Below are 12,801 nucleotides of genomic sequence, written 5' to 3'. Positions count from 1 at the left end.
CCATCATCACCTTCACTCCCTCATCACTACTTCACCCCCCACTATTGTTATCATCACCTTCCATCACCACTATCATCACCATCACTTTGCCAGCCATTCTGAGGCTTCAAAGTGAAAGCAGCTTTGCCAGGTTTGACACAAGGTCTGGGAGGAAAACCGGGCTGTTAAGACCTACAGGGCTAGTACTAGGCCTGTCTTGCTCAGTGTTGTATCCCCAGAACCTTGCCTGATGCCTGGAACAAAGCAGGTGTTAAGGGAAGCCTGGGACAGTCTCTAGTAATTTGGTGGTCCCCAGGCACCTCACTTTGAGTCATCTGCCTCATGGGTCCCTGGCTTACCTCAGCTGGACTTACTCACAAGCTGATGCCCTCTTCGGGGAAATCTGACAGCTTGTCCTAATCCTGATGCTTAAGCCTCTGTTTGCAAACCATTGAGAAAAACTCTGGCCTTTGTAGGTGTGTCCAACAGACAGTCAGCTTAGTGCATACATTAGGCATGCAATAAATGTCAGGGCTAGCTACTTCCCTGGTGCTTAACAAGTACACTAGTCACTACTAGCACAGCCTCAGTCCCAGTCTTAAATTCCTTCTTCCTAAAATGTTACCAGTAGCTCTCAGTGGGAAACCTGTGCTACTATGGCCACAAGGCTGAGCGGCCTTCCTGGGCTGGGCACATAGCAAGGGCAAGCTGGATGGGCCCAGCATACAGGAAGGAGCAAGCAACCATCCTAGCACACTCTGGGTGCCCAGGCTTCCCAGAATAAGTTCCAGAGTTGGAAAGTCCACACTCCTGACGGTTCCATCGAGCACAGAGCCCAGGGCTCCTACCCACCTGTCTGGTCAGAGACTCCACACACAGCATAACTCTCAAGGCCCTTCTCACCATCATCCTACTAGCCCAAACTCCCATGGTGTGGTCCATGGTGGGGGAGGGCAGGGGACCTAATATGGGGTGCAGTGTCCACCTAGGAGGACAGGGCACTGACTGAGCAGGGTGGCTAGAGATCTGGAAGAGCAGCTGGTGGAGAAAGAGAGACCCAGGAGCCGGCCCTTACCTCAGAAACAACATGGTCCCTGCATGCACAGGGACTCTACCATACTTGTGAAAAGCTCTTCCTAGAACACCTTTGCCTGAACTTGTGATGTAGATCAGGGACATCACTTTCCCCATTCAATGCTGGGAAACAAGCTCAGAATTCAGCACATGGTGGAACCACAACCAGGACCTCGCTCTCCTGACATTCCCCCCTCGTTATCATGTAGCTCTCTGCGCAGAGTGGGGAAGGCACTCAGCTAAAGTTTGGGTTATTGAAGTTACAGCCCAGAAGCATGGGAGCCAACAGCTCAGACTCATCCTCTGCCCACAGGCCCTGGCCTTCTGCTCCCAGGAGCCTGGGACCCAGGCTGCAACCAGCATGCACCCGAGGCTACCACCTACACTTCAACCCCTACACAGACAGCTGCAGTGGCCTCACTGAGATGATGGACACTCTTGCCCAAATGTGATTTCCCAGCTGCCAAGTTAATTACCAGCATTGCTGGCAGTTCTTTCCGGCTTCTATGCAAAGGAAACTGCCAATTAGGTTACAATTAATCTCTTACCCAGGGCAAGGCCTGGCTGCAAAAAGAGTGGCCACTCAAATGGCCTGCTGATGACCACGTGCTCCAGGACTTTCATGCCCTATGGCTCCAGCAGACTTTGGGTATACCAGCCCTGGCCTGAGGGCAATAGGCCAGGACATCACCGGCTTTAACCTTGGTGCCTCCACCCAGGTAACTGTCCCCTAAACACCCAGCAGGGCATCATGACTCAGACTTAAACAAATCTGTCATCCTACTTTTTCAAGCTCCTAGAACACAGATGGTCCTGCTCATTTTTGCCGCCCCCTCCCCCAGCACTCTTCTTGCTCTTGAGTGAGATCTCTACAGAGCTTTCTTCATGAGAGATCCCATTCAAAGTGCTTCATATTCATCATCCTACTGAATACAACTGCCAGAGGTAGGGACAATTATGATTCCTGTCTTACAGAGGAGGAAACTGAGGCAGAGAGAGGCTAAGTGCCTTGCCTAAGGCCACACAGATAGTGACTAGGCCTTAAGTCCAGGGTCCCTTCCAGGACAATGTGCATGGCCACAGGGTTCCTCTGCTCAGTGACAACCATGCACATATGTGTAGAGAAGCCAAGGGCACTATAATATGGGACCCTGGGCCACTTACCCACATGCTTGCAGACCAGGCAGAAAATGCTACCATAAATAACCATCCACAGCCTCTTTTAACCTCTTCTAAAAACAGGTGCCACTAAAAGTCTCCTCACATAAATACGCTCTTTTAACATTTTAATGAAATAGGGTAAAGGCCCAGGAAGGGGTAATGGGCAGGAGTTTGCTCAGTCTGTGCCCGCCTGACAGGCACAGACACAGTAATGGTAGGGGGTACCTGCCAGGGATGCTAGGGGCCTGACACACCCATACTTACTGGGCACAGAAATGAGCAATGAAGGATCCTTCCCTCAGGCTATGTTGGGTCCTAGTACCATCAAACACAGGAGAAGGTGGATCTGGCAAAATTGACTTCTACACTTGGATGAAGACCCGTGATTGTACCTGGGGCAGGATCAGGGTAGCCCTGGGAGATCAGCATCCACATAGGGTCATCATGGGGTGACTGGGACAAAGGTGTCTTTATGAGTCCTCAGCAGCCTGTCAGTCAGAGCTGGGCCTTGCTGGGACCACTGCAGCTTGAGGAGGAGTTGGAGGCCATCCTGTGGTCTGAATGTACCTCCTTGACATGTCTGAAAGGAATGGGGGTGGGGCTGAGTTACTTCTCTCAAAGGGAGACCTATCTTCTAGGAGACTCAGGGACTCCTGCTGAGCCAGCTTGCCTTCCTGCACCCAGCACACACTCCCTACTTTGTGGGGTGGGAGGCAGGCTTGGGATGTCAGAGTGCTCCCTTTGGGAGCCTCCCCCTACTTCTGTCCCTCCTCGTAGCCTGGGGTCTGCTGTCCTCTCCATTCCCAACTCCCACTGTGAGCATTGGTAGTGCAGCCAGGGTGGGTTGCAGACAGGACCCCCAGACAAGGCCACTACAGTCTCTGGAGCAGAAGCTGGGCCCTCCTTGGGGTCCCTAAAGAAGGCCTGAGGGTCTGCTCTGCTGGGAGGGTGGAGGGAAGAGAATTGAGGAAGCCTCCAAGAGAAGTAGGTACTGGCACAGCGTGGACCTGGGGCCAAACAAGACACTGAGTCCTAAAGGCCCCACTGCATGCCCAGCAGACCAGTGCTGGGGCACACAACACATGTGTTTGGATGCTGTCATCAAGCCCCCTGGGGGCACCAGACCTCAAAGATCTAACTCCAGGGCTGGAGTGGCTATATGAAGAAGAGGTCATGGCAACCAAGTCCTCAACTAATGCTTCCCTCAGATATGACAGCTCATGCCTCTCTCTGGGCCTCAGTTTCCTCATCTATAAAATGAGAAGGTTACACCTGATGCTGACTCTTTCAGATAAAATTCTGATTCCTCTTTGAGTGTATGTGATGTCTGTGCAGAAGCAGTCACAGGAATGAACTTCCTGACCGGGACCAAGAGGTAAGACGGTGGGCAAGACAGAAATTGGGGTGGACTTTGGCCTAGGTGGCCCATCGGGTGAGGGATATTGGGCTGGAACAGGATTAAAACCACACATGTCCTTCTAGGACACTAATGATAAGGCAAGGAAACATGAGCCTAGATCCAAAGGAGAGAATTCAGTGTGACAGGTGGAAGAAGAAAGATAATGGCAGAACCAGGCCCACACTCTTTCACTGCCTGGCTGCATGACCTGCTCTGCACTTGGCCTCCCTGGGTCTGTTCCCAGCTGTGAACTCCTCCCTGGAAGTGCTGTTGGGACAGCCCAGGCGCAGAGCACCTGCCAGCAAAAGCCAGTTCTCCTTTCTCCCTCCCTGGACTCTGGAATCAGATCTGCCCAGACCTGTAAAGGCTTCCTGGTTAAACTGTTCCTGCCCCTATGCTGGACTCTAGCAGTTGTGCAGCTTCTGGGTGCAAGGTGAGGGGCACTGCCTCAGTAAGTACCACTGTCAAAGGACTGGCAGAATGACATCACACAGTGGCAATTATAGTAATCAACTTACACTCCATCAGCCTGGTTATTTTTAGAGTCTAGATTGAGGTTTAGCAAGACAGGGTTCCCCTGCTGCTGAGCCCCACCTTGCCATGTGGGCTGGTGGGTCATTGGTTCCCAACACCCTTCCCTTCCCCTGTCCTTCACAGGGCAGTCCCTGGACATCAGCATCTCACACACAAGTTGTGACACCACTGCTTCTGGGACATTTAAGCTCAATGTGGCTTTAGGGTCCAGGTCTTTCGAGAATGTTCTCAGGGTTCCTGTGGGGTCACAGTTACTCAACCCCCATAGGAGGACATCATGAATATAATTATGTCCTCCCCAAAAGGGACCTGGGGTCAGACATTGACAGAAATGCCACTGAACGAAACTGCTTCTCAGAAATACTTGGAGATTTGATAAAGCAAAGTAAACCTAACAACAAAAAAACAACTCCCCCAATTAAAACTCTGGCAAAGGACCTGACAAAAGAAGATATAAATGGCCAAGAAGCACGCAAAAAGATGTTCAACATTACTAATTATCAGGGATATGCAAATCAAAACCACAATGAGAATATCACTTTGTACCCAATAGAATGACTATAATTAAAAAAATAATAAGTGTTGGTGAGGATGTGGTGAAACTGCACTCCTCACACACTGTTGGTGGGAATATAAAATGACTTAACTGCTATGGAAAAGAGATTAGCAGTTCCTCAAAAAATAAAACTTATAATTACCATATGACCCAGCAATTCTACTCCTACGTATATACCTGAGAGAACTGAAAATAAAGGCTTACACAGATGAATGTTCATAGCATCATTATTCACAATGGCCAAAAGGTAGACACAACCCAAATGTCCACCAACAGATGAATGGATAAATAAATGGGGTTATGCATGCAAAGGAACATTACTTACCCTTAAAAAGGAATGAAGTACTGATACATACTATAATGTGTATGCACCTTGAAAACATGAAGGTAAGTGAAGGCCCATTTGTGTGATATATATCCAAAATGGACATATCCATAGAGACGGAACACAAAGTGGTGGTTACCAGGGGCTGGAGGTAGGAGAATGGGCAACAAAGCTCATGGATACAGTTTCCTTTTGCGGGGATTAAAATGTTTTGGAACAACACAGAGGTGATATCTTTGCAACGCTGTACCAAATGGCACTGAGTTTTTCACTTTAAAATGATAAATTTTATGTTGTGTGAATCTTACCTTAAATAAAAAAGGGAACTGTAATTATCTGCCACCCTGTCCCCACCCCAAGCTACTAGGCCTGACAGAGGCCCCTGCTGTGCTGACCGGGAGATGGTGACCCGGAAAAGCTGGTGTGCAGAGGTAGGAGTGTGTTGCAGGATTCTAGTCTGTGGAACGTGGGCAGCTTGCTGTGGGCCCCTCCAGGCCTGGCAGCTCAGAACTCTGTGCCCCTCCCCGGGCACGCCCAGGTGTGGAGTGGCTAACAAAGGTGCCATGAGCAGGAGACACATTGGTTGTGTTGAGTCAATGAGACTGTTGGGGTTTCTGTTACCAAGTGGTGTTCTGCTTTCCCTCACACATTCAGGCAGGTGGAAGGCTGAGAAAGCAAAGAAGATTCCAGTGGGTCCTCATTCAAGTCTTTTCAAGGTTCTGTGGAGTCATGTCTGTGGTTATGGTGGATGAATCTCCAGCAAAGACCAACTGAAGGTTGCCCACTAGACAATGCTCATCCTCTCCTGGTGGGGCTAAGTATAGTTAACTCTGCTTCCATAGGCAGGCACTGTGCTCATTCCATGACTAAGTGGAGGCTGGCACAGAACTCTGCTCCCGACTCCACCCTTTCTCCTCTCCAGAAAGGAGAGAAAGGGAAGCAGCAGACTCCCCCAGCCAGTGCTGGAAGGGTAGGATGGGGGAACAGGCAAAGAGAAAGCTGGTGCCCAGGACTAGACCCTGGCTTCTGTGTCTTTCACTCTTTCTGTTTTTGCCTGTTTCACTAGCCAGAAAAGTTTGAGGAAGAAACTCAGTGAACTGTCTTCCTCTGCTCAGATGCCCACCATCATTCTGTGCACCTCTAGCTCAGCCCCCACATTCACCACCCACCTCAGGTCCTGGCGCACAGAGTACATATATTTCCAGAATTTTCCAGCCATTAGGTTAAATTTTAGGAAATTACATTTCTTCTTTTCTCTTTCTGGAAGAGTGGGCATCATTTAAAAAATTTTCTGGTAATCACGTAGGTACACAGTGGGTGGGAAATGAACTAGAACCAGTTTTGATGACCATTGTCTTGCCAGGGGCTTTCTAATTATTTTAGCAGAAGAGCCCTTCCTCCAATCAGAGGCCAGGTCAGGGCTGGTGCTCCGGGCAGGGCTCAGAGCTTTGCCCCACAGCCTCCTCCTCTTGGGCCATACCATACCTCAGGCACTTCTCTGGAGCCCTGGGTCTGTCAGAACCCAGACATCTGCACCCCATGTCACAGAGGAGCGAAGGTGAAAGACTGCGATGAGGTGTAGCTGCCGGCACCGAATCTGGGAGGGGGAACTGAGGCCCCCAGGACTGGGCCTACAGGGGCACAAGTGCCTATCCTGAACAGGTCCTAAGAGCCCCAGCCCTGGCCCCGGCAGACATCACTGATGTAATGGAGAGCCTGTATCAGCCAACCTACCAGGTGGGTACACACCTGTCCAGGTGCACAGGTGACCTTTCTGTGATAGTGCTCTGTCTGCTATACTTTGTGGAGCCACCCACAAGGCAAAAGCAAACAGAAGTGTTTGCTTGAGGCTGGCCACTTGCTCTCCTTGAAGGCCCAGGTGGTACCTGGACTGCCTCTCTTGAGGTCTCACTGGTGTCATCTACCCCACAGTCACACTTTCCAGGGGCATCAGCTCCAGTGAGGAAGGAGCTAAGGGAACAGTGACACCTTGCTACTGCCTCTCATCTTACTCTCGCTTTGCCTAGGGTTCTTAGGGTAGACAGCTCAGGGGTCCACTGGTTTCACAGCTTCCAGCCTTGCAGGCAGAGGGGGGCATCCCAGAGGCTCCAACAATTACACAGTTGTGAGGCCAGAGCTCTAGGAAGCCCAGGACTCATTTGGCTCCAGAGCTCAGGGAAGGTGGGTGGTAGAAGGACCAGCTGAGGAGGGAGGACAGGAGAAGGGCCCAGTTTACAGGGACTCTCAAGTGTCCTGGACTCTCAGCTCGAAGAGGGTCTGTCCTCTAAGGTCTTCCAAGGTAAGGTAGAACCCTGACTTGGGAGTCACAGCCTCCCCTAAATCCCCCAGTACCGGCCCTGGGCTGCCACTCTCTGCCATGTCGGGGTGGGGAAGGGAAAGCCAGGTGGGCTCTGGGAGGCCTGAGCCTTCTTACCCCCTGAACTTCCCCAGGAGTGCCCTTCCTAGGACCCCAGAGGAACACCCTGGGCCTGAACTTTTTGAGTCTTACTGAACCCTCCAGCCTTCCAGGGGCCAAAGCACCCCTACCCCACTAAGCTCAGAAGAGGCCCTGGAAGACCCAAGGAAGGCAAATTAGAGGGAAGAAAGGAGTAGGAGGGAGATGGCAGGGAGACAGATGAACTTTCACTGTCATCAAACCACTGGACCCATGGCCTGAAGAGACACTTCCCTGCCTGGCTACCCACCTGCCCCTGCCACTCTCTCCCTTACTTTCTTAGCCTGCCTCCTGACTCATCTCCATCTGAAGTTCTCTCTGTCTCTCTGTCTCTGTCTCTCTGTCTCTGTCTCTCTGTCTCTCTCTCTTTCTCTCTCTCTCTCTCTCTCACACACACACACACACTTGAGATAAGTGACAGCTTTCTTTATTGCCCATGTCTCTCCCTCAGAGCAGGTAACAGTTCTGAGGTTAAAGGGCCTTTTTGTTATCTCCCACTGTGCATCCTCAGCCCTGGGAAAGGCCCTAGGCAGCAGGTGGTCCCTTGGGAGTATGGGTATGGGTCGATTACTATTATTGTGATTGTTACTATTAAGTCATTCACTCAGAAAACAACTGGAAAGAATGATGATGAGGAGGAGGAGAGGACCAGGCCTGAGCTGAGGGGCTGCCAAGGTCAGAAGCCTGAGTAAGACCCCCACACCAGGAAGTGTCCTCTCCCATTATAAGAGGAAGGGGGAAGGGGCTCCACAGTAGAAATGTAGCTACTTCCACAGAATGAAAGGAAGCACTACTTTGCTAAAGAGTACTTCTCCAACACTGCCTTTTTTTTTTTATGGGGCCCTGGGGTGGAGGACCCTGTCCTGGACAAGGGTATACAGTTGAACTCATGCCCCCTGAAGCCCATTCCCCCTGCCCCCCTGTCAGGTGCTGGTTCCCCAGGCAGAGGGTAGGTATAGGGGACACACTCCTGGCCTGCAACACCAGCACAGAGACCTCCTCCTGCCACACACATATGCCTTCCCCTAGAGCCGCCTATGACATGGCCATGCCTGGTGGCAGTCCCCAGGCCCACAGGACTCCTAGGCACTAGCTAAAGCAGTGGTCCCACCTGAGAAACCAGCAAAGAGCCAGAGGAGCTTCTGGTTCAGGCCACTCAGTACAGAGCCATACTTCACTCCCCTACTTGGGACAGGCTGTCCCCAGGTCCCCTGGAGCCCCAAGCAGGTGAGCCACTGGTGGGGGAGTGGGCTCAGGGCCACTTTCCCCTCCCAGGACCCCCTCCTCAGCCCCACCCTTGTTCCCGCCACCTGTGGCCTAGAGAACCTGCTTGCTGAAAGCCAGAGGACCAGGGGTGGGGGGTCACTAAGTCCTCTCCCTGGGTTCAAGTTCACAGGCTATGGGACCCTCAGTTTTCTCACCTGTGGAATGAGAAAACAATGCAGGTCCCTCCGGGTTTTGGCAAGACACAGTGAGCTAGCAGACAGGCAATGCTCAGCACAGACTAGCAGAGTGTGAGCCCCCTGTGGGGTAGCTGCTGCTGGCATCAGCCTTATCCAGTTAAGGCAAGGGATGGAGGAGTACTCTCTCAGGTTGTAGAGGAGGGAAAATTCCTCAGGGGAGCTGGCAGCTTCCAGGCCCTCCCTTCCCCTTGATACCCCAGGCTCTGTTTTAACAGATATCATAATTTTTAATAAGCTTTCTCCTCCCCTGCCTAAAAGGCCATTAGATCCCCATTAGGTGAATGCATCCCATTTTCTTCACACCACCAAAGAAACAGTGATTTAGTTAGTGGTCCCTAAAGCAATTCTGCAGAATAAAGGCAATTTAGCAATGGGCTCAATAAACTTCCCGGTTTATTCTCTGCTCTTAGGTCTCATCTTAGGACCCCATCAGCTGGCCCAACCCCTTGTCCCTGGATAGACTGAGTGCTCTGGGGCCTAGGAGTGGGCTCCCAAAGGCCAGAGGGGCTTATCAAGGTAGAGGAGGAAGAGTGCAGGGCCTGGAGAGACTGGTGAATCAGGACCCATCTTCCACTAGTCTCTGGCCAAAGAGAGAGGAGGGACCAGAAGAGAAAGTAAGACTTAGCAGAGCAGCCTTCCTGGCCAAGGGGCTGCTCTGGCACCCGCTGGTCAAGACAGGAGCACCTACCCAGGTCCCACTGCAGAAGGGTGGGCCCGGAAACCTAGAGAGGGCCTGACAAGTCATGGAAAGTTTTCCCTTCTTCAGTGCCTGAAACTGAAAGGCAGAGGGGTGTCTCCAGGCAGAGGGCAAAATGGGACCCGAAAAGCCAGGCCAGGAAGTTGAGAGATGTGAATCTTGCTGAGGAGCTGCAGGAGGTCAGGGAGATGGTGCTGGGTGAGGGGTCAGCCTGGGACATGCAGGGGGGAATCCCAGAAGCTGAGATTCTGATTCCTCATCTCTGTAACAGGGATGGTTATTATACCTGAGCTGAGCAGCAAGAGGCCAGAAACTCTTCTAAGAACAACTTTTAGATGGAGGTTCCCTAGCTCTGGTTCCAGGATACCTCGGGCTGATGGGTATGGAGGAGTGAAGGGCAGGTGCCTCTGTGTGCATATGCACACAGTGTGTGTGAGTGGCAAGTAGAAGCTGGGTTCCTTGAGTGCAAGTAGAATGTGAGGGGGCCAGGTCATGCTGTGAAAGTGTGTGTGTCCACAGGTACCATGACCATGTATTCTTGAAAAAGGGTAGGAGTGTGAGCATGTATGGGTGACCATAGATGCAAAGATGTGAGGGTGTATGTGTGTGTATGTTTGTGTGAGCATGGATAGTAGGGTGTGAGTGAGGAGTCCTGTCCTGCTCTGGGAGTTTGTGCCTGAGTTTGTACCTTTTACTGAAGGTGTGTGTGGCTACACACAATGAGAGTGTGCACACGTGGCAGGGAGGCAGGCTGGGGAGGTGTCTGTTCTATGGCCTTGCTCTGGGCCTCCCTGAATCCTCCAGCCCACCACCGTCAGCCCTGAGGCAGCACTGCCTCTGTCCACTCCTGTCAGTCCCCTAGCACAGAAGGGAGTTTCCTGTCTTGAGGAGGTGTCTGACCCAGCAGGGAATGGCCTTCATTCTATAGAGACCCAGCCCCCCACCCCTTCTTCGGGCCACAGGCCAGGCCACTGGAGAGCCTCATCCACAAGAGGGCGACCGGGAGGCCGAGCTGCTCCCAGCCTGGGTGGGTCCCTGTGCAGCAGCAAGCACACACTAGTGGCAGTCTGGAACAGCTCACAGAGACCCAGGCTAGGTATCTCCAGGATTGCTGCTCCTGCTGAAGCGAACCCGCAGGCCTCTCTGAAGGCCCCATATGTCTCCTCTTGGGTGCTGCAGGGCCACCTCTCCACTCTCAGGGCCACCAATTGTAGTTTCTTGGTCATTCTAAGGGAAGGGTGGGCGGTATGTGGGGCTCACTTTCTGTAGATTGGGGAGCCTGTCTTCTGCTACCCAACTCCATGGGAAGGGGTGTAGAAAAGCCACCTATTCCTGCCAAGTGCCACAGGCCTATTCTTGCAGCGCAGCCCCCTGCAGCCTCACTGGTCACACCAGCTAAGCACAAAGCTGTGGAAGGGCACAGAGAAAACTTCTGCAGGCTTTGGAGGCTGCCTGCCTACACTGCTTCTGGCTCACACCTGACCACAAGTCCACAATTACAAAGTTACAACCCAAGAGTTACAAGAGATCTTCACAACACCCTGTTTGTATTTACATATGCCCTGCCTGTGTTTACAGCCTCCTGCTCGTCTTTCTCCTGCAGCACTGTGACCCCAGGGTCCCAATACTAGAAGCAGACTCCCTTCCCACATTCTTCCCCAGAGTGAAGAAAGGGCTTCTCTCCTGCCCTCCCTATGACGGACTGAAGACCACTGTGGCTTCAGTATCTGCTCCTTGAGACTGAGATCCAGTCAAACAAATGAAGCCTTGGACAGGCCTATGAACCGAGTCTGTGCAGGACCTGTGCTACCTCCTCTTCTGTTACCAAAGATCACAGGGAGAGAAAGCCCTTTGTAAGCAGTGGGGGAGGGTGATCAGAGCTCCTTCCTTTTCAGAAGCACTGCAGGAGGGGATCAGTCAGGGACAGTTTGAGGAAAACTAAAACATGAGGCCAAGGGGGTCTAAGATTCTACAGCCTTGCCGTTCATCTTGTCAGGGTATGGGGGTGAAGGCAGTGACCAGCCTTTGGAAGGGCATACCTAATGCTTCCAGCACCGACACTGGTGGCACACTGCCCTACAGCCCACTCCGAGATAATCAAAACCCTTGGTAAAGGCCCAGAACCTCAAGTGGTCCCAAAGGCTGCATCTTCAGGTGTCTCTGCCTGGCAGCGGCGCGCGACTCTAAAGCGGCCTGGTAGGGCTCGACCATGGCGGGCCCTCCGCTGGCTGCGCTAGGCTAGTCTGAGCGGGCCATCGAGGGCAGCCTTCCCAGAAACCACAGGCTTTTAGATTTTTTGAAAAGGCCTGGATGGCAAAAAAAAGCACGAAGTAAAAGCAACCTTTCGTAAAAGCAGATCCTCTTCGAATCCCTCGGCAGGTAAAAGAATCAGAGCGGGAGGAGGAATGCATCGACGTGGAGCGCGGAAAGAAAACCAGGACGCAGCAATCTTCGGCAGAAACAGAACTCCCTGCGCAGGTCGCTGGCTTTCTAGGGCTACCTCACCTGTCCTCCACTACCTGCGACGAAACGGTGACAAGATCTGTCTGCCTAACTCCAAGATCGGACCCTGGGTACGGACTCCGGCAGCCCAGCCCGGCCCGCGTCCATCTCCAGCCCGAGACCCGCCCAGCCTGGGTCCTGCGGCGCCCTGCCCGCCGCACCATCTCGCTCTCCGCCGGGCCCCTGAGGCCCGCAAATGCGCTGCCTGCTGCCGGCTGCAAACAGAAAGGCGTTTTCGAATGCGTCCACTCCGCTGCTCCGCGCACAATGCACAACTTGGCCCCGGCCGCTGCAGGCACCCGCCACCGGCAGGACTCACCTTCGCCGAACAGCGGCAGCAGCAGGAGCCATCGCAGCCCCGCGGTGCTGGCCGTCGCCTTCGCCATCGCCCGTGCGCGCCGGGGCCGAGGCAAGAGGGATAGTGGCTCGGTCAGGGAATGTAGGCGGCGGGGTGTGGCGCTCAGCCGGGCCGCCCCATCCCGTCCAGGACGCGGCGGACACGGAGGACACTGCGGACACGGAGCGTCGGAGCGCGACTCCGGGGCGCTCTACACTGCTTGGGCCGGGCTCTGGTCGCGGGACTGAGGCGAGGTGGGCGCGGGCTGCGCGGGAGGATCTGGCAGGGGCGGGGCGGGGCAGTGAGGAGAACGGGACGG

General features: G+C 53.1%; 1 protein-coding gene across 2 annotated transcripts in view; it reads right to left on the bottom strand.

Annotated features, from left to right (window-relative positions):
- The window catches only part of RET (ret proto-oncogene), a 53,231-nt gene extending 40,463 nt beyond the window's left edge, over positions 1–12,768 (bottom strand). Inside the window, exon 1 of one of the 2 annotated variants that reach the window (XM_039852771.1) lies at positions 12,465–12,768. In XM_039852771.1, the coding sequence (XP_039708705.1) occupies positions 12,465–12,531 (67 nt within the window). In that variant the 5' untranslated portion in view covers positions 12,532–12,768. The remainder of the gene's footprint in view (positions 1–12,464) is intronic. The other variant, XM_039852791.1, reaches the window with a different exon arrangement.
- Positions 12,769–12,801: the final 33 nt, after the last annotated feature.

Source organism: Pteropus medius, unplaced genomic scaffold (assembly GCF_902729225.1).
Source record: "Pteropus medius unplaced genomic scaffold, Ma_sr-lr_union100, whole genome shotgun sequence".
Taxonomy (NCBI): domain Eukaryota; kingdom Metazoa; phylum Chordata; class Mammalia; order Chiroptera; family Pteropodidae; genus Pteropus; species Pteropus medius.
Note: the sequence above shows the minus strand (reverse complement) of the source record. Positions and strands in the feature narration are given on the sequence as shown.